Raw genomic sequence first — 22654 nt, forward strand, 5'->3', positions numbered from 1 at the left:
CTCCCTTTCAAAAGTATCTTCCTGTATCTCAAATTCTCTTTTCAACTCTCTAAAATGTTTTCCCCTGATTTAATTCATCAATTACTGTTATTTTTATTATTATCTCCTTATCGTCTTCTTTTGTTCATTGGTTTTTCGGTTCAATCTTTTCCTCCAATTCCTCTGTTAACTCCTCCCTTTTCTGAGTGTCTTGAACTTTACTCATCATCTCTTGTATAGTGTTTTCCATTTTTTCCATAATCTCCTTAAATCCTTTCTCTATTATGTCCCTTGTGCTTTGGAAAATCAGAACCATCTCTTTCAAAGTTCCACTCATTTCTTCCTTATGAAGCATCTTATTTGGTTTTAAAAATCCTACTTTTGTCCAGTAGTCCTAGAACCACTTACTCAGACCTAAAGTTGCCCTTCAAGAAGTACACTCATCACAATTCTTTGTATCCCATAGGTTAAATCAGTTCTTTTTATATAGTCCCAGAAGTTATCAAAAGCCTCTTTACATCTCCTTTACAGCTTCAATCTTCAGGGATATATTTTTTTTATTGTAAAATTTTATTGGTTTTTTACAAGTGTTTTGAGGAAAAAGGTAAATAGGTATAGAAAATTTTGACAGCTACATCATGCGGAAGATAGAAATCCCCCCAAATCTCACAATTTTTACAAAAAAGAAAACATCAAAATTTGAATAAACATTGGCAGCTTTTTGTTTTTACATTCAATCATCAATATATTCAATCATCTTTTGTATCACTTCCAAATTACATTATAACAACAATTGCAATAATGTTTCAACTCATCTTTGTGACCTGAGTCTTCTGAGTGTTGCATCCTCCCTCCTGTCTGTCGGCTGAGCCGCGGCCCCTCCCTCCTTCATATCTTGTGTACTGTCCCTGTTTCATCTAGGGGGGCACTGTGTTTCTTAATAAAGGCCTCCGCCTCCACAACTGTGTTAATTCTAATTCTATTGCCCTCCCAGAAAATCAGCATTCCTTCTGGCAATAGCCATCTAAACCAGATTCCATTATTATATAATTTCTTTCCTAAAGAGGAATATTTCTTCTTCTTATCTCTTATTTTCTTTGGAATCTGTTTAAGAATGGTTATTTCTTTGTCTTTATATTTTAGTGAGGGATAATTTTAATTAAATAACTCCCTTGTTCTCATATTTGAGTCTCCAGTAGTCATGGTATAGTTAGATATAATCTAATAAATATTTTCTCAATTCATATAAATATTCCCATAAGTATTCTATTTTCCTTTTGTCAGCAGGTGGCGCTCTCAACTTAAACTTCCATGTTGCCACTAATCAATATAATTTTAATTAATGGTAATTCAATTATAAAAACGGGATATTTTTTTAAAAAAATAGATAATTCTAGCATTTTAAAATGTCTTCACATTTCCAAGTCTTCCCAGCTTAAGAGTCCAATTTTCGGTTTTTAAAGATTTATTGTTTTTCTCTCTTTGCATCTTTTCTTTCAGGTCTGTATTTTTCTCAGAATGCTTAATCACCACTTTAATAAATAGTTCTGAGCAAATAGTTCTAAATTATCCCTTGGGGTAGATTTTAAGCGAAAAGGAATCCTCTCCCCCAGTTCCAGTCACTGTTCACCTACTTCATTCCAGCATCAGTCTTAGTTGTTCCTCGGTTTCCTAACTTCATGGCATCTTTAGGCTGCCTCTTCTCCTCGCCGTGGCTGAGAGGGAAAAAGAATCCCAGGTCAGACAGGAGAGATGTGACTCTCCGCAACCTCACATGGTGCCCCTCTTTGCTTCACCACCCCTATAGGGCAGCTTTGGCTCCTTTCAGAGCCCACCGACAGAGAGAACTCAGAGGGGGAGCATGGAGACCTGCCCCGTGTGACCGATCCCACTGCAATAACAACTGGAAGTCCATGTCAACTGGCTTTCTGTTTAATTAACACCGTAGGTAGATGTGGTAGTCACAAAGAGGAAGGTTTTGTTTATTTGTTTGATTATTTATTTAAAACATTTATATAGCCACCCGTCTTTAAGACAACCCGGATAGCTTCCAATAGAATCATTTTAAAAACTCTAAAACATAAAATAATAAATAACTCCCTTGTTCTCATATTTGAGTCTCCAGTAGTCATGGTATAGTTAGATATAATCTAATAAATATTTTCTCAATTCATATAAATATTCCCATAAGTATTCTATTTTCCTTTTGTCAGCAGGTGGCGCTCTCAACTTAAACTTCCATGTTGCCACTAATCAATATAATTTTAATTAATGGTAATTCAATTATAAAAACGGGATATTTTTTTAAAAAAATAGATAATTCTAGCATTTTAAAATGTCTTCACATTTCCAAGTCTTCCCAGCTTAAGAGTCCAATTTTCGGTTTTTAAAGATTTATTGTTTTTCTCTCTTTGCATCTTTTCTTTCAGGTCTGTATTTTTCTCAGAATGCTTAATCACCACTTTAATAAATAGTTCTGAGCAAATAGTTCTAAATTATCCCTTGGGGTAGATTTTAAGCGAAAAGGAATCCTCTCCCCCAGTTCCAGTCACTGTTCACCTACTTCATTCCAGCATCAGTCTTAGTTGTTCCTCGGTTTCCTAACTTCATGGCATCTTTAGGCTGCCTCTTCTCCTCGCCATGGCTGAGAGGGAAAAAGAATCCCAGGTCAGACAGGAGAGATGTGACTCTCCGCAACCTCACATGGTGCCCCTCTTTGCTTCACCACCCCTATAGGGCAGCTTTGGCTCCTTTCAGAGCCCACCGACAGAGAGAACTCAGAGGGGGAGCATGGAGACCTGCCCCGTGTGACCGATCCCACTGCAATAACAACTGGAAGTCCATGTCAACTGGCTTTCTGTTTAATTAACACCGTAGGTAGATGTGGTAGTCACAAAGAGGAAGGTTTTGTTTATTTGTTTGATTATTTATTTAAAACATTTATATAGCCACCCGTCTTTAAGACAACCCAGATAGCTTCCAATAGAATCATTTTAAAAACTCTAAAACATAAAATAATAAAAACCAAAAATATTGGCATTAATCCACAGTGATGTATGATTATCTGGTCTTTTCACAATGCTTGGATTAGAAAGTCTGGCACTTTACAGAAGGCTAAGAAAACAAACACCTGCCAAACTTCAGGGAGCAAAATATTTCATAGGGCAGGGGCTGCCATAGGAAAAGCACGTTTCCTGTTTCCCACTAGATGGCAGTATTTGGGGAAAGAAACCAGAAATGTGCCCACCTTATCTAGGACAGGTAAATATCCTTAGGGAAAGGTGCTCCCATAGGTAGCCCAGCTTTTTGCCATATTGGGCTTTAAAGATGGTAACTCGTACATTTTGCTTTTTTAATGGGTGGAATTTCTAGTACACGGAAGGGAATGTTTACTTGAATGGGCTGACTTCCTTCCCACAATGGTACAGAGGAGATTGTCCTATAATCTCACATGCAGTATTTTTTTAAAAAAAATCCCTTCATATGAGCAATGAACTATCTTAAATTAGGACCACCAAATCACTCCAAAGTTCACCTATCAGTTTCTATCAGGAAATCTATTTTTTTTTATTCTGACATGTCCTGAACCCAGCTCAGGAAACTATTGTTCTATATAGCCTTTGTCTGAAATGTTATACTTGTCATTAAGGCCAGCATCAGTTACTATTGCGTTCACTTCAACTAAATGTTACATAGCTTCTTCAATTTGGCACTAAATTATTTTCCTACATAGTTATGCATGATTTATACAGAGTTTTATGTTTATTACATTCTGATGTCTAACTCTATGCTCCTCATTCTCATCAAAAATGAATTTTGGACATCAGGTCCTGATCTTTCCCTAAGGTGTTCTTCTTCCTCCTATTCAGCCTAACACAGCTACTTCTCACTCTGTCTTCTCTATCTTTAACCGAAGATACTTAAATTAGAGAAAAATGATTGATTTGTTATATTCTTTATGTAAACTTGTAAATCATTAGAATTTTAATGCTGGTTTGAGTTAATTTTTTCCTGATCTTTTCAAGCTAATTCTTTTTCATTCATGAACTGGAATAAATGTGAATTGATTAATTCCATTTTTTTACTCAGAAGCAGTTATTCTCAAGTTAGGAAACAAGGAAATATATATTTATTTTATACAGAAAAGATTTCTACAAAAATAAATCTGGTACTACTTGCTAGACGTATACATGTGCATGTGTAAGTTTACACATATACGTATACCTATAAAAGGGGAATAATAAAATATTTAAGTCATTTAGGAATTTTTAACTAAAAACAACATTTTGAATTATGCCTATAAAATATTGTGTGTGCATGCTTGTGTCTGTATCCACACTGAAATTCTGTTTTGAGGTGTTTAAAGTTTATGTCTCAGAATATATTTGTTTGTATATTTGAAAAGATCAGAAAATAAAATGTACTATATAAATCTAGCAGTTATATATGCAAAATTAAGGATGGGGGTATTTATTATCCTGTGAATTAAGAAATATATTCCTAAGGCAGTAGATTTATTTAGGAACATATGTATCACCTTTCAAAGCAAAAGTTCTCAGTGAAACTGTATTAGCTTTTGAAGCAGAACTCTGCTAATACTGCCTCAGAGCTGAAAGTGAACTGTTAATACACACTTTAACCAAAGCCAGATTTGTTGTTGTTTGTATTACTAATGTAGGAAATGCAGAAGAAAAGGAAAGCACACTTTTTATTACTTTTTATTGCTGTTTAAGAACACATACTGTCTTTGGTTCAACAATTCAGGAGAATATACTACAGACAAGGAACATTTGGAATAACATGGTATTTTAAGGTTATGAGGAAATTATGATTCTGTGTGTTGGCATCACAAATCATGCTAAATTAAAATTTTGTTTTATTGTTGAAGAAGCCTGATGTCACACATAATATTAAAACTTGCATATAGCTTAGAATCCACAATGATTGAGTTTATACATTGTGCTAACCAAATCTAAACAAGCTCTATAATAATTTAAATAGCAGTGAAAATGAAATGAAGGATTTAGTTGATAACAAATTAATCTAGATTAAAATTCTGTAAGCATTATAAAATACCTTTACTAATTCCCGTGACTCTTGTGCCGGGATAATGTTTTAAGAATTACACCTGTTATTGTATTATTTTAATAAATATGTATTTATGACTTAATTTTTTATGATTCCTGAAAAATATTATGTTCTTAGATAATTATTAATATTTAACAACATCTTTGTTTGTTTTATTGCAGAAAAATAAACAAGTGCTACAGGGGCCGTTCTTGTCCAATAGTTGTGCATTGCAGGCAAGTATATATTTTTTAAAATATACGTGTATATAACTGACACATTAATAGCTTTGTACATTGATTTATTAAATAATCAAATTAAATGCATTATAATTCTAACTACTTCATTCATATTTTCTGCTGCTGTGAGTTTCTTATAAATACAGAAAATCTTGACAATTATCTTGTATAGACTGACGCTTTAAGAAGAGATTTATCTTAAATTATCTAAAACTAATGGTCAGATCTCACCTAAACCACTACAGAAATTGTTTCTTTTTAGTTATATGTAGTATATGTGTTTAATAAATACTGCAATTATACATATTTTTGCATGGGCTAAAAGAGTATTGACTCAAGTTGAATTTACTTCTTGGTAAATATGCATAGGATCATACTACTACCAAAAAACTTAGCCCATTTCATCTCTGTTACTGAATTGCATTTAACATACATTTTTTAAAAAACCTTCAATTTTTTGTTCATAGTGCAATAATAAGGCATAATTAACATGTATATGTATATTGTGATCTATTCACAATTATGTTTTGTGGAAAATTCAGATTGGCCTTATCTTCTGAGTCTGTTTTGCCACACAGTTTAACAAATTCTGAAGAAGTAGAAGAAGCTACTTCTTTTTATATTATGAAAATGTTTATATTATGAAAATGTTAATATTATGAAAATGTTAAATAGAAATAAACTGATGGTAAAATAACTTTTGTCATTCTCTATGACAATAAGAAATACTTTGTGATCCAGCTGAAAAATGGATTCCTAAAAGAATAAGGTATATATTTTGGTTTATCACCAGAATGTGGAGGTTGAATATTTAATCCAAGAATCACATTATTTCCAAAAATGCATTAAAATTATCATGAAAGTGATTTTTATAGGCGCAGGTATGTGGTGTTTTTTTAAAGTTTATGTACATTATTATGACCAAGTCTATTATTTTAATAAACAAAAATGCATCTTTGTTTTCATTTTTTATTCATTTTGAGTCCCTTTTGTAGTGACACCCAAGCATCATTCTGTGGTTGTTTAATCTGATACAGGAAATTACTTTTCGCTCAAATTGAACACAACATTTCACTATTATTGTCATATCTTTTTTCTTTCTGCAATGCCTCAAAACCTTCTATATATTAAGAAATATTAAAATGAGAAATCACTTCCAATGACTCATTCTCTTTCATGGCAGTATTGTCAAAAAGCCCATAATAGGTTAGAAAGTGGGGAGAAGAACAAAAGGAAAATTGCTGAAATCTTAATAATGTTTGCTCACAAGAGATACAAAAGGCATCACATTTCCAGATAAAAGCTGGTCTCTTTTGAAGGCAGTGAAGACAGTATTCAGATTACAAATCTTGACATATTTACACTTTCTATGACAAATCTCCATTTTTGTTGTCATTCCTGAACAGTAATGCCCTGAGCAGGTTAAAAATAATGTACAGAATATGAATAGGATCTTTTTTTTTTAATTGCAGCAGTTTTTCTGTAGAGATGAAAGGAGGAAAGTAGCTAGCCATATCTTTTTTCCAGGCTCAGGTGGCTAGTATCCAATTTCTCCCTGAAGAATAATATGCCCTTTAAATAACAAAAGGTTTTTCACAGCAGGAGGAGAAGCAGGTCAGCTTGCAAAGCCAGGAAAGTTCCTGGAAATTTAAAGAGAGCTATCATTTGGGGAAAATGCTTTTTCCTTTTTTCTTCTTCTTATAGACAAAGTTGAACAGCTTTTCATTATGCATGCACGTTTCTATACTTATTTGTGTTGAGTAAAATATTAAATAACACTCTTCTCAAACGTTTATTTTTGTCTTTAGAGAAAAAAAAACCTTTATTTGAACCAAGTAATCATGTATGAATAGTTCATTTTTAGAGACATATTTTTCAGTCACTATTACCTAATTATATGATGTGCTCCTCCATCACAAGACAGTCCCCCACTTATATTTACATCATATCAAGATAAACTCTAATTTTGTTAGGATTTTGTGCACATTGAATTAATTAGATTTTTTCTCATTGTCTATAGTGATGGTGCAGGAAGAACTGGAACCTACATCCTAATTGATATGGTTCTCAATAAAATGGCCAAAGGTGAGAATAAAAAGTGATGCTGCTTTAGATTCGGCAATATTCTGTCCTATTGATAAGAAGGGCCTCAGACGCATTTTGAGGGAATTTGCCTTTGTCTGAATTTGATGCTGATTTTTTTTCCGGAAAAGTTTTTTTAATAAATGGTTTGACATATGCAGTTACAAAAAGTATAAGCTGTGTATTTCATCATTTATGTAACTTCAAATAAGAGAAGGTAGAAGATACATAATTAGTGTTATTTGCTTAAGTTTGTAAGTGTCCATTTCCTCAGCTGCATTTACCTATGTAGTTACGTTCAATAGCTTTTCTGGTTTGGTGGTTATTCTGAGATCATGAGATCATTTTCAACCTAAAATTTGAAGAATTCCATCAGTTACATGTTTTTATTACCTAAATTTAATAAGACTAGTTTAAGTATTCCTGATCAAAGGGTTTCCTTGAGTCCCTAACAGAAACTGACACCATTCCTACATCATATAGTGCGAAACATTACATATTTCTGGAGATCGGAATGCATGGCTATTATTTACATGCAATTATTTACAAATTCAAAATAAGGAATTAGTGAAAACAGCAGGCACAGAAGTTTGAATCTCCTTGTTTATTCACTGCTACTTTATTTCAATTGTGTAATTGTTCAATAAAGCCCTAAAACATAATGGACTCCTTAGTTCAATATGTGAAAACAATTCCATTTTAACAATAGTGAGATCTTCTAATCCCTCTGGTTCTGACTGTTGTTCTATCATGTTTCAATGAGTATGAGTTGGTATGGTAGTTGTGTGAGCATTTGACAGCAATGTGTTCCAGCTCTCAAATGTTGTTTGGGCCGTTTTCTTTCTTTCTTTCTGGGCTGCTAGATGCGTCTTCATTTTAGCTGCCTTTCATTCCACCAGTGCTTTTGCTTCAACTGCTTCTGAACCTGATTATTCTTCTCCCAATTCTAAGGGGGACTTTCATTTTATTGAACTCACCACATTTGTGATTAGATGCTGCCTCTGCTGTCTATACAAGTAATACAGAATGGGGTATTACTTGAGCATGTGGATTACCCAGAGTAGCAGATGTGCTCAGAAAGTCCTGGGGATTTTGAGACATGGGAAGAGAGGGAAGATTTAACTGTCAGTCTTTCTTCCTGGGAATGTGGAATTTGTTTTGACAATTTGTGGGATGGTGTTTGTGTACTACAATACTTGCTCATTGAGATGTGTAAGAATTGCATTACTGGTTGTAGCATACTGCCTAGGCTTCTTTATGTTTCTATATTCAAATTGTTCACATTTGGTATGCAGGCATGTTCAAGTTCCATATGGATCTTTTGCACTGTCATGCTCCAGGCTTCTCAGTGATGTTCAAACCTGATCTCAGCCTTGAAGGATTGTCCTGGTTTATAGCATTCTCTGCTTTCTTTGGGCTTTCTTTCTTTTCTTGGGCTCTTCCCGACTTGTTTTGAGCATAGATCCTTTTTTAATTTTTGTTTTTCCCTGGCCTGGGAGAGCATCATAATCTCTGTTTTGGATTTCACTGCTGTAAAGCTTTTGGAAGATGGAGTTTTACTAAGTTACTTACCAACAGTGTGACCCACATCATTTGAATTGAATTTAACTTGCATCAATTCCTAAATATGTTGCTATTCAATCTGGCCACTAGAGGGTGTCCAGCTGTATTTATTTGTTTACTTATCTACTGTACATATTTATTTTGTAAGATTTAGAGGCCGCTAGACTTCAAGTATTTCTCCATGGCTTACATACTATATTAAAATTCTCAGTCTTGTAAAACAAAAGAAAAATAACACTGCAAAGTGTCTCCTAAATAGGGAGGTGAAAAAACCCACAATATAACAATACAAATTCCCCAAAACTGGCAGGGGTCAACAATCATGCCCTCCCCCAGGCCTGAGAGGAAAGCCAAGTTTTCAAAGTCTTATGGACTTTGATTGCCACTAGGAAGCATTTACACTGTCGTTCACTTTGGCCACTAGAGAATTTGCTGGGGTTGTCTCCTAGCAACAGCAAGGCACAGATTTCTATGCAAAGGCTTGAAGCTTGCTTTTTTATGGACATATGCTTCTGTGGGTTTTCTGCTTTGTTTCATTTTCTCAAAGGCACTCAAATCAGCTAGAGAAGTTGGCTAAGAAAGAAGTGGCTGAACTATGTGCAGCCTTGATCAGCTTATGAACAGAGGAGGCAGGAGATGTTTCAGGCAGGAGATATTTTGACTAGTCAAGTAGACTGTGATTATTCTGAAGGCTTGCAACCAAATACTAAACTGTTTTTAAACTGCTTTTTAGTATTCTGATCTTGTAAAACCGTGAAGTATAAACTTTGCTGACCAGATAACATTCAACCCTATTGTTGTTCTTACAATTTTTTTAATATATTCAAGGTAACTTAAATTTTATGTCATAGACAAAAGAAAGCTGTTTGACTTGCATGTACTATAGATAAAATCCTCTCAGTTTTCAGTAGTTGCTGGTTGTTTCAGAGGAGAAGATGGTAAAATGGCAAGAAATTACAAGATAAAAAGAATTCAGTTTGGTGCTGACCGCTGGGGTCTGGCAATTACATCTTAATAACTGTGCATGCGAGCACTCTGAGAATTGTTGGGATTGCACCCAAATTGGTTTATCTCCCAGAAGATTGTCAGATGTAACTGGTTTTGATGTGAGTGATTGCAGCTGCTAACATGAATAGGACAATCTATGCTGAGCAGGCTAGATTATTGAATCTGTAATATTATTTTATGGAATATTTTGGGGCAGAACTGCCATGGATAGAAAGTGGAAATGAAATAGTGGAATATAGTTTAAGTAACATAGATGACCATACATTGTATTAAGCCATGATTTATTTAACTGTGGTTTGTATAATATCAGTCAGAACAATCATACCAAGGCCAGCAGGATTACACACAATCTTCAGAAAATGTGAATGAGTCTTCATAGGCTTTTGAAATATGTAATCCAGTTATAATATTATATTGTGAGAGGATAAAAATATAAATAGACCTCAAATTATGATCACAATTGAGCCCAACATGTTGCTCAGCAAGGCAGTTGTTAAGTGAATTTAGCCCCATTTTATGATCATCATGAATATGATGCTGCAATGGTTATAAGTGTGAAAAATGGTAAAAAGTCATTTTTTTCAGTGCCATTGTAACATCAAATGATCACTAAATGAACTGTTGTAAGTCAAGGACTACCTGTATTAAAATATGTGACCAGACAGAAATTAAATAAATTATATTTAGTTTCAATTTTAATATAAATGAAATCAAATGAAATTAATTTCACTCTTAAAGAGTATTCAGAAGCATTTGGTTTCTAGTTTCTTTCTGAGACCAATTCAAGATTCTTGTTTTGATCTTTAAAGCTTTTCATAGCATGGGATGCATTTAGCTAAGGCAGGGGTGTCAAACTCACATCGTCACAGCGACATCACGTGACGTATCGGGACTTTTTCCCCCTTCACTAAACCAGGAGTGGGCATGGCCAGCACGTGAACATATCCAGCCCATGGGCCAGGAGTTTGACAGCTGTGATCTAAGGGATCACCTCTGCCCAATTACATCTGCCTGTCCCATTTGATTTGGCAGAGGTGGTATGCTTCAGTTCTCATCTGCCAGGGATTTACAATTGGCAGATCCCAGAAGACTGCCCTTCTCTGCCATGGCATTTATTTTATGGAACATTCTCCCCCTTGAAGTAAGTTTAGCTCTGTCTTTATATTAGTCAAATTCTTGTGTCTGATACTTTGCAACCTTCAATTAGGTGAAACAAGGCATTTTAGAACAACAATTTTGAATCAATATACCTCAAATGTGCTAACTTATGAATGCATCCAAAATCTAGCAGCCAAGACCTCAGTAGGATCAAAATTTGCTTTCCATTTATACTTCCCAGAACCTTGTAGGTTGCATGGAGCAAGGGAAGGTAAGAGGAGCATATCTCAATTTTTCCTCCTTCCTTTTGGTCGCTGTGCCCAATTACCAGGCAACAAGGCTTAACAGGCAAGCCACCATTGCCTGATTTGAAATCTAGGCCGAAATTTGAATTCTCTTAATAATAATGGCTTGTGAGGGAAGAACAAGAAAGCAATTCAGATGCATGCTGACAAAATAGGGCTAGCTGAGGGGCCCTGGCAGTTGATGGGTGAGAGAAGGGGTTCTTGGGGATATGCCAGAATAGAGGGCAGAGGTGCATTTTTCCTCATAGTTCACCATAGTTTCCTTCTTTCCAACAAAGTAGCAAGCAGTTCCATGGGAAAGCCAAAGAAGAGAAGGAAGAGTCTTCTCTGAGGCTTTTCTGAGGGTGGTGAATTGAGAGCAAATGATGCAAGCCCATATTATATATGGAAAGAAGAATAACAACCAAAGGACTGGTTGTCCAGCCCTTTTAATGTTCCAAAATCGACTGAAAATGTGGCTTTGTCATCAGGTTTGGGGGTCCCAGGAAACCAAAGATATTGTAAGACAGTTCTATCTATCCAGTACAAAATGGCTATATGGTCTGTTTTTTAACAATTGTTTTTATATATCTTATTTTTCAGAGTATAAGACACATCTAGCTTTTGGGGAGGAAAACAAGAAAAAAAAATCTGGCTCTGCCTCCCAGCAATTTGCCCCCTTGTAGCAAACAGCAAACAACCTGTTTCAGTTTCAATTTCACCACAGCCTGATTAGTATGAGAAAAAAAAATCTGCCTTTGCCTCCTTACAACAGCAAACAGCCCGTTTCAGCACAGCCTAATTAGCACAAGCAGCTGATTGTCGGTTGGGTCGACATCAGCTGTTTCTGACTGCAGGGATTGCCATAGCCTATTTCCACCTCCCTGTGCCCCATTTTCAGCCTCTGGGTGCCCCATTTTCAGTGACCATGCACCCCATTTTCTGCCATTCCAGGTGGTAGGGATTGGAATGGCTGGAAAATGGGGCACGGAGAGGCCAAAAACAGGGTGCACAGAGGCTGAAAATGGGGCACATGGAGGTGGCAATAGGCAATGGCAGTCCCAGCAGCCTGAAACAGCTGATGGTTGGGAGGCCGATCCAGCCAACAATCAGCTGCTTGTGTTAATCAGGCTGTGCTGAAACTGAAACAGGCTATTTTCTGTTTGCTGCAAGGCGGCAAATTGCTGGGAGGCAGAGGCCAAAGGGTGGGGGCCCAGTGGGTGGGCAGGACTACATTCGGTATATAAGGCACACCCAAATTTTCACCCTCTTTTAGTGGGGGAAAGTGTGTCTTATACTCCGAAATATACACTATTTATTATTTTATTTTAATGGTTGAATGCCACCTAGGGTCACTTCATATGAGATGGGCTGCTACATGATCTTTTTTAATTGTCTTAGTCTCAACAACATTTGAGAACCTCATAATGCTCACATCTTTAAAATCTCATATAATTAAGGACCACACATAAGTTCAAAATTCAGTTCATCCTTATTTTGCATATTACACTGTTTCCAAAGAAGTAGGTAATTTTCTTAAATGCTTTTGCCCTTAAATTTTACAATAATGACTACAGTAGTGTTCAAATACAATCAACAGATATTTTCGGTTATTTTTATTAGTTTCTGGCTTTTTCTTGATGCCAGAACTTCTACAGCAGGCAGACTAACACACCACTGGATTGATGTTAGAATCTCTAGGACCTTTAAATCTTGTCAACAGGACAGGAAGAAATATTTTCTGCTACATTTCATCACTGTTTTACCAGGTATTCTGTTTTAGCTATTTCCCTTCCTTAGAAGCATTGGAAGAAAAATATTTAAGTCCATTCTAGAAATACAAACCCCCCTCCCACCTCCACCCCATCCCATCCTTAGAAAAAATATGTGTGTAAGCTTAGAAAGACTTTGAACCCTACAGATCAAAAACCTCTCCTGGAACACCCATCAATTCCTGACAGAAACTGTCTCTTCTACATGGAAACAGCAAGGAGAACACACGTTTCCAAAAGTCCATTTTTCCAAATTTTCTCTCCATCTTCCAAAAAGAAATACATTTTAACTTAGGCACAAATCTCCCAGAATTGCATCAGCAATACCTAATTTCTTGCTGAAAAAGTGAAAATGCTAAATGTGATTATTCCTGAAAGTAAGAATTTTTAATGTGCTCATGTATATTAATCATCTGGTTGGCTAGCATGAATGTTGAAAACTTGAGAACTTCATTACTTAAACCTCATTTTTGGATGATCTGCTTCCTCTGTATTTTTTCTTTGCAATTAAATTTTACTGATTCATAGGTTATCTAATTTGAAATAATAATTATTTATAATTTTATGAAATTGAGTAGCAGTTGTTGTACTTGAGATTTTTCATACTAAGAAACAGTATTGTTGTGCACCTGATTTCACTTTTGTTCACATATTGATCAAATATTGTTTGAATAGTGTATGTTGAATTATTATTTTTAATTCATACAATGAACTTTGCATGGTCTCACTAGTTCCATGGGAATTATTCCAAAATGTACATAGTGGGTATTTTAAAATAAATGCTTTTTTGTAAAAACAGAACAAAGAAACCCAAAACCAGGAAAAAATATAAACAAATCCACATAATATTTGTCTTACAATCATGATCTTATACATGATGATCTGATGTGTAAGATCGTGGAACTGCTTCACCAGTTCTACTGTCCTCAACTATCTCAAGTTATCCTTCTCTCTCAAGAAACTCCACCTTTTCCCCTCTTCTGGTGTTATATAGATAACATGCATGTCCAGACAATTGTATCATTTTTTTCTGTCTCTTCAGATTTCTTCTCCAAACCCATTTTTCCACAAAGCAAACCTTTCTAATGTTGTTGCCTTCCTCTAGTTAATGAATAATATTAATAATATCTATGTAAAATCAGTGGCAAGCACAGGAGATCAACTTTTAAGGACTATATCACACAGTAAAAGGAAAAGTATACTGCATTCTCTCACCATGCTGCCAAAAAAAACCATGCCTGAGTTGCTGTTTTATGTTCACATATTCATCATGACGATGAATGATAACTCTGGGTATGTAAACCGGAGACCGTCAGATGAAGAAATAACAGTACTGTTTTGATTTGTGTTGTTGACAGGATATCTGCTTTCTTTCTGATAAATGTGTGTGAGAGGAATTCAGTAATATGAAAGAGAACATCTAGAGACCTTAGAAAATAAGACACTTGCTTTTCTATTTTCTCCATGATAGACATTCATGTCTATGTTTTTTATCCTTTCCTCTTGCCTAAATCTGTAGTGCACATGGAACCAATGGATGCTTTTCTTCCGAGAATAATAGCAGTGGAGTCAAGGATCATTTGTTTTTCATTGGGATGGCTACATCGAAGTCTTGACAAAAATTGTATATTTCGGTTAACCTACTATTGAATTCTGAAACACATTTATCACATGGTTGTGATAAATATATTTAGAGTTGCATCATTTGACCCTAAATGCATGCATTTAAACAGAATGAAATTATTTGCCTTCCCCTCTTTGTGGAATTTTAGACTCAGCTTTTTAGAACAAGATGTTCGTTCTTGTTCTTGTAAAATACTTCACATATTGATGGCGTTGTATTGCATCCTGATCAATTTAAGAAATTTAGATGTCCAGTGTAAGCTTGTATTACGATTTTTAAGATAAATTCCTTTGAAATCAGGTGGTAAACTATATACTCCTCAAAGAATTTCTGAACTAAAAATAAGTATTTAGAAAAAATATGTAAGATTCAGAATTCTAAAAACCACCATATACTAAAATCCTATTTAAGAAATTGATCCAATTTCTGATTTACTGATTTACATGGAGCTGCATTAGTTAATAAATAATAATAAATCTCTTTCCCAAAAACTAATCCTGGATAATGGGTATCTTTATTATGAAGCCATTTACTTTTTCATTATGTCTGTGGGATGATATCTGAGTAATAACCCCTTATCTAAATTATCTGCAATATGGAATGTAGGAATAAATCAGCTCTCTACCCAAATGATCAATAGAAAATGTTTGTTTTGGCACTTTTGATAAGTATTGTGAAACACTACCCCTCGATCCTCATAGTCTCTGCATCCTCCTCCTCCTAGCCATTGTCTATATATTGAAGGATGGAGGCCTCTTCCACAGGTTTCCAACCAATATGGTCTTGAGCTTTTTTTTTGCCAATTAGGCCTGCAATACTTGCTGAAGTCATCGATCCATCTTATTTTAGGTCTCTTTTGTGGATGCTTTTTATCAAATGCAAACCATTCTATGACCACCTGTCATCAGTTCTTGTTGCTATGTGACCAGCCCATTTCCATTTCAATTCTTCTACTCTCTTGATGATATTGCATACTTTTGTTTATTCTCTAATCCATGTGTAGGTCTTTCTATTTTGTCTTGTAATGCCAAGCATATATCTTTCCATGGCTCGTTGCACCACTCGTAGCTTTTGTATCAATTGTGAGGCTAGTGTCCACGTTTCACTAGTATATGTTAGAACAGGTAGCACACAATGATTGAAAACTTTTATCTTCAAGCATGTAGGGGTTGTTTTTGATAATTATGTTTAGCTTGCCAAATACCTGCCAACCAGATTTAACACTCTGCATATTGAATAATTATTGTGATCTCAGTATGTTTCCAATTTTGCTCTAATCATAATACAATTTCTAATTCTAATTTTCTAATTCTAATTTGATGCAGTGAACAACCTCTAATTCAGTTTGTCCACTAGAGCAAGTTTATAGGTATAATCAGATATTATAATCCTACCTTCATCTTTTTAGAATTGAAGGATAGTGGTTGACCTCATTTTCGTTTCTAGTATTATCACCTTGCTGTACACAGAAAGTAGCTAATGTTTCTTTTCCTCATTAGCAAGCCAAGGAATTAATAGACAAATAAAAAATGAACTAATCATGTACTCATGTTTTGCATACACTGAACTGTGTATTCATTGTGAAAAAGGGTATTTTAGCTGTTTGGAACATTTGAATTTTAAGTGGTATTTTGTTCAGTCAAAATAAAACTTATGGGGAGGCAGCAAAGAAAAGACAGGCCACTTACATTAAACATTTGTAAAGCCTATTCGTGTCTTCAGCAATAAGAGCTACAATGAGAGCAATGAGATTGGAAAATGTATACAATTTCTTACATAGAATAGTAAACAAGAAACATTTTCTAGCCTCATTCTTTTACTCACTTAAGATAAGGATTGATTTTGTTTCAAGAGCTCTGAAGAATGCCATTTATTGACTCCATTGTAGCATGTAATGTCACATTCCATTTTAAGTGTGGGTTTAGTGCTCTTCAATGCAAGATAAGTCATGTGAAACTGGCCAAAGAAAAGAGTGGAGGGTTTTTTGGGTTGGATAGAGCCCCATTCTGTTCTTGACCTGCTCCCCTCTGCCATTGGGGGTGTGCACTCTGAAATCCCTGACCTAGGCTATGGGCAGTTTAAATGAAAGATCAAAGGGCAGAGCGGGGATCTCCCGTCCTGCTGAGGTGGGCCTTTCCCAGGCTGTCACACTGTGAGGCAACCAAAGGTTTTGTTCTGCCAGGAATCTAGGCCCAGTCTGTGAGGCCTAGTCCTCCTTTGTCTGGCCTGAGAAGTTTGAGGCCCAGGTTAAGGATCCAGTGTTGTTCAAATGATCAAAGGCCTGAAGTCCAATCTTTCTTTCCATTTCCTTTTCTTAAAAGCATGAATTGCACAAGTATCAAAGAATACCATTGCCATGGCCTTTCTGTGGTGCACCAGCTCTAGTCCTTCAATGTTGAACAAAAAAAAATGCAAGTGCACTCTGCTTTAAGCCCAGCTGCATTGCTAGCATCTTTGAACATGTTTTACAAAAAAACAAGAAAAAGGAGGGTGGGCTAGGGAGTTAAGGATTAAGGTCTTTAGGTTTGTTTTGTTTAAAAGAGGTCTTTTAGAATAATGTGAGTTCCTGTCCCTTCTCTGTTTTCTTAACAGGAGAAATAGTGCATTTCCAAATCAAACTAAATAGGGGACAATTAGTTTCAGTTGCTGGAAATTAGAAAGCAATCAAAATTCTTGGACTCATCCGTGGTTTTAAAAATGTTTTATGAAATAATGTTTATTTTAAATATAATTTTAAATGTATATGTCAGCTATAAAAAATTCTGGCATTTAAAATTTTGAATTTTGATATAATTTTTCTTCAGAAAATAAGTTTTATAGTCTGGTTCCCACATGTTTAAGAGGTCACATTTAGAGAAAAGTTTTTACTTTTAACAAAAATCATTTTTGTAAAAAAAAAAAAAAGTCTCATTGAAAGTCTTATTGCACTGTTAGAATTCCAGATTTTGTTAAGATTATAATTTTATGAAATTCAGTTCCATCATTTCTGTTATGCTTACATAAATATGGTAAATATTCTTAACACTAATTTTAATTATAATTGTTTTTTCTATTCCAGTAATCCAGCTACATTGTAATACGTAGTGTTAAATATTTTATCCTCCAAATTTAAGATTAATTAGAGAATCTGAATTAGTAATATTGTGGCTGAAATCCTACTAACCTACATGTGAAAAATGTATAGGCATTGTTAAGCTTATACTGAAAAGTGATTATGAATGTATTTTTTTACTTTAAAGATTCAATTTCTTGTTTATTGACAAATACCTCCTGAAATCTTGCCATTTTGCCAAATTTTATCTGTGTTGTTTCAGGGAAAATACAGAGTTCATATATTTTAAAAAGTATTAGTGAGATATTATAGAGACCTAATTACAGAGAAGCGTTTGAAGATTATTTTTTTAACAACTGATATTGTTGTACTTTTGCCTTCTATACTTTAAATTTTAATTTTATTGATTTGCAAACTTCAATTCTATAGCTCGTTAGAACCAAGCGCATAAAGAGCTTAGAGAAGTAAAATCAGCAGAAATATCTGAGGCCTTGCTTTCATATTTAATAATGGTGTTTGATTATAGAAATACTGAATCTTCATTTTTTTAAAAAAGCCATTTGAGTACACACAAATTCTATACATAATGGCAATTTGAGTGCACTGACATAATCAAAAGATGTGTATTCACTGAAACATATCTTTTTATTTTGCATACAAAAAATCCTATAGTTTGCAAAGGTAATCTACGAGTGGACTGACAAATTGTCAACTAGATAAGTTGCAGCCTACTTTTAGTATAATGGCTGTTGCAATTTTTTTTCTGTCAATTAATGTAAGTCTTAAATCATATTCAGATGCAAACAATGAAGTTAGATATTGAATGTAAATGGTAAGCATGTATTTAAAAGAAATATGTATGATATTCAAGGTGTTTTTAAATGAATTCTCAATATCACATAGCTTTCCTTGTTGAAACATACATATTTCACTAGCATGAATAAATAAAACAGTGGAAATGTTTGAAATATGCATTATCATCCAGCTTGCCTTATAGGTTCAGAATTTTTAAGCATGCAAAATGCAATTGAAAAGATTAGTTTTCTGGATATCATGACATACCTGAATCTTACTTACATATTTTATCTGTTTCTTAGCAAGATTAGACATAAATACTGGAAGGGTAATTTAAAATGCATATACGCTCACATAAGCCTAAAAACCTCAAACATTATTATAGATAATATACCGGTAAATAAAATTTAGGAAAAAAGTTGATCTGGTTTAAAATTAAATAGTTGATGTTTTTTAATCAGTTCACTATCTTTTGCCATTATTTGTTTAATGTTTTTTCTAATCGCTCAGTAGTTTCCATATATTTAACTATGGAGGGAATGGTAGAGTGCTTCAGCAAAAATATTTATTTCTTTACTTTAATACTGAGGGGAGGAAGGAATTATTAGCAGAAATTTTGGAATTGTATTCAAATAAGCCTACTAATTGATGATAGATGGCTAATGGTAATATATTTAGAATCTTAAAAATGCTTTGGAATAATTATGTGCGTCAGTAGCTTGTGAGAACAATCACTCTGAACCAATGAAGCAGTAACCAGTGGTTCACAATCCAGAGAGATGAATAGGTAAAGGTTCCAGAGAAAAACTTTGCATGCAAAAAACAGTTTATGGATTGAATTAACAAAAACTATCAATAGAAATTTTGTGCTGTCAGTTTTGAAGCGACAGCTAAAGATTGGGAGAGGAAGCAAGTTTTTTCAGCATGTGTGGCTTACAGCTGCTATATGAGATCTACATGAGCATCAAATCAATCTCAGGATAGCCATCTGATTCTTAAAATGATGAGTATTGGTATGCAAAATAACTCCATTATTTAATTAATGAAATACACGTGGGTCATTTATGACAATAACATAATTGCTTAAATGTTTTTTTCTGAAAAAAATGTCTGTCTAATTATAGCTTGGGTTTTGTACACAGGATTCTTTCCCTATGTTAATTGTGGTTGCAAAGGAAAAAGAATAATTGCATTCTTCATAAAGTAGTATGCATGTGTATTTAAGTTTGACATTTACAATCCAAAATCAGCCTGAATTACCAATGTTTACTGAATTCTCTAGCTTTACTGATTCTCCATTTCATGATCTTTGGATGGACGACTTCCTTGTCTCTGAGGTCTTTAAGAGATTGTGGATTGATAAAGAGGTAGTTGCAAGAACCAACAAAGAAATGTCATTGTTTACCAAAAAGCAAATTCTTTCATCATAAGAAATATATTTTTAAATTACTCATCTTCACAACATTGAATCTTTTAAAACACACCGGAACTGCTGGAACAAGATTTGGATGCTTTATAGTTTCATCACAGGAAAAGATGTCAGTATATTTTATAAACATTAGTCAGAATGATAAAAGCGGTATCAGTATAACCAAAGCTATATGCCATGTGAAATATGAAGAAACTAATGTCATTCTTGATGATTCTCCAAGGTTGATTGCTTTCATGAGATTCCTACTACTTTGCCAGTAAAAATCAGCAAATGCTAATAATATCCAGTCAACCTGTAGCCTTCCAGATGTTATTGAATTACAACTATTTTGCTCGCAATTGGACATGCAAGCTAGAGCTGCCAACATTGTCATTCAAGAACATCTGAAGAATCATAGACTTATCCATCTCCAGTCTGCAACATATGCATGCATACCCTCATGCATCAACTGGAAAAATAACACATTTTAAAATAAGTTTATTTCTTGATTCTAAAATGTAGAGCTGTCCAGAATTAATACAACCTTATTGAAGGGAGAAGCAAATCCATGCAGAATTCCAAATGAGAGAGAGAATGAGAGCGAGCAGAAGTTATGCTCCCCAACAGCATAAACTACTTGCAATTAGGAGCAAGCCAAAACAGCATTAAGATTTGCTTGGCTTAGGAGACAGGAATGTGCCAGAGCAGTTGAGGAAAGATGCTAAAACCTTAGAGGTGACATTAACTATGGGCTCTGTTGTTGAGCCATGCCATTTAACTGAACAGCTTTAACAAGCCTTCACATTGTAATTCTTCCCAAATTTACTTATATTGCAAAGCAACATCAACATTGATCAAACCTGGGTGTGAAGTTTCCAAAAGATGACCTAATTAATATACAAGCCTTGAGACAAAGTTCAAAAGAAATTCATTCATTTATTAGGATCAACATTTTGGCATGTTTTTCTGCGGAGCCGAAACTGATTTTCGCTTTATGGCGTCTGAACTTTACCTCTGTATCCCCTCTCTTCTGTCTGTGTCATAAATTACATCCACCAATAAGATGCTGCGGCAGGCTATGGATGTGTGCATTTCAAGTGCTAGCTGTAGAAATATGAGACCTGACTCTGGCCAAAGGTATGCATGGCATTTTCCTCCCTTTTCTCTCTTTTTTATGTCAACTTGATAATAGTCATGGAAACGCTTTACAAGTTGACATCCGGCTCCCCTCACTTCCCAGAAGCGACCTGTGTGAAGCAAAAACAATTTGGGTACAAGTATATAATTTAGGGATGTGTCCCTCCCCCAGGCTTGCTTGGTTTTTCTGCATGGAATTTTGCTATAAGGCGATTAGCCTGGATATTTCTACTTTTTACCCAAGATGCCTCTGATAAGGGGTAGCCCTTCCACTTGATTAAGTATTGGATTTGTCTCCTGTGCCACCTCGAATCAAGGACTCGTTAAACTTCATAATGTGTTTGGCCCCCTATGACCTCAGGGCCCGGGGCTCCCAGGGTAGTGGCCTCAGAGTGGATCCAATCACGGGTTTTAAGAGGCTACTATGAAATGCTGTGTGTATCTTCCTTAGCAATCGCAGTTTCAATTGCACTGTGACTGGGTTGATTATCTTTACTATGGGGAATGGTCCCATAAACTTCGGCCCCAGTTTCTTGCTAGGCAGTTTTAATCTCAAATATTTTGTGGAGAGGTAAACCTTCCTTCCCACTCGGAATGGCCATTGCGGAGCCCGGTGTTTATCTGCCTATTTCTTATAGGTTCGTGTCACTTTAGCCAGTGCTTTTTTGACATTTTCCCAGATTGCTTTCAGCATCGACATCCAATCAGTCAAGCTGACTGAGGAGGGGGGATCCCTTGGATACTCAGGCATTGGGACGAAGTCCATGCCGCTCAGTACTTTGAACGGCGTGACTCCTGTGCTACTGTGAACAGCATTATTGTATACAATCTCAGCAAAAGATAAAAGGTCTGCCCAATTGGACTGCTGATAGTTCACCTCAGGTACTGCTTTACCATAGCGTTCAGTCTCTCTGCTGTCTCATTGGTGCTCAGATGAAAAGCTGAACTAAGACCCTGAGATGACCCAAGAGACCGCAGGAACTCCCTCCAGAACTTAGCCGTGAACTGGACCCCTCTATCTGAAATAATTCTTCGAGGTACTCCATGCAGTCGGTACATATGCTTCACAAACAGTTTAGCTAGGTTGTGAACCAAGGGGAGTCCGCTGCAGGGTGTGAAGTGTGCCTGATGGAGAACAGGTCTATTACAGTCCAAATCACCGTGTTTCCTCCACTTTTTGGCAATTCTACTATAAAGTCCATTGTGATCTGCTCCCATGGCTCTGCTACTGCTTGCCACAGTCCGGGAGGTTTTCCCAGTCATCTCTTCATTGTGGAGCAGATGATGCAACTTTTCACGTAACTATCCACATCTTTCTTTATGCCAGGCCACCAGAATTGCCTCTGGGCTAAGTGTAAAGTCTTTAGGAATCCAAAGTGCCCTGCCGGTTTGGCGTTGTGGCTCCTCTGGAGAATTAGGATATGTAGAGATTCCGGGATGTAGAGTTTGTCCCCTTCCATGCGAGGTCATCTCTTTTTGTCAAGATGTGTTGGTTGTTTCGGAACCACGTGTCTGCAAGCAGTTCGGTTTTGAGTCTCGTGGT

At 35.4% G+C, this 22654-nt stretch overlaps 1 protein-coding gene across 1 annotated transcript in view; it reads left to right on the forward strand.

The window, feature by feature from the left end:
- PTPRN2 (protein tyrosine phosphatase receptor type N2) overlaps window positions 1–22654 on the forward strand; it is a gene marked incomplete at its 5' end in the record, with an annotated part of 788338 nt that overhangs the window by 749297 nt on the left and 16387 nt on the right. Inside the window, 2 exons of the mRNA XM_081933438.1 lie at window positions 5229–5282; window positions 7306–7370. Coding sequence (XP_081789564.1) covers window positions 5229–5282; window positions 7306–7370 — 119 coding nt within the window. The remainder of the gene's footprint in view (window positions 1–5228; window positions 5283–7305; window positions 7371–22654) is intronic.

Source organism: Natrix helvetica, assembly GCF_964273705.1.
Source record: "Natrix helvetica genome assembly, chromosome: Z".
Lineage (NCBI taxonomy): Eukaryota > Metazoa > Chordata > Lepidosauria > Squamata > Natricidae > Natrix > Natrix helvetica.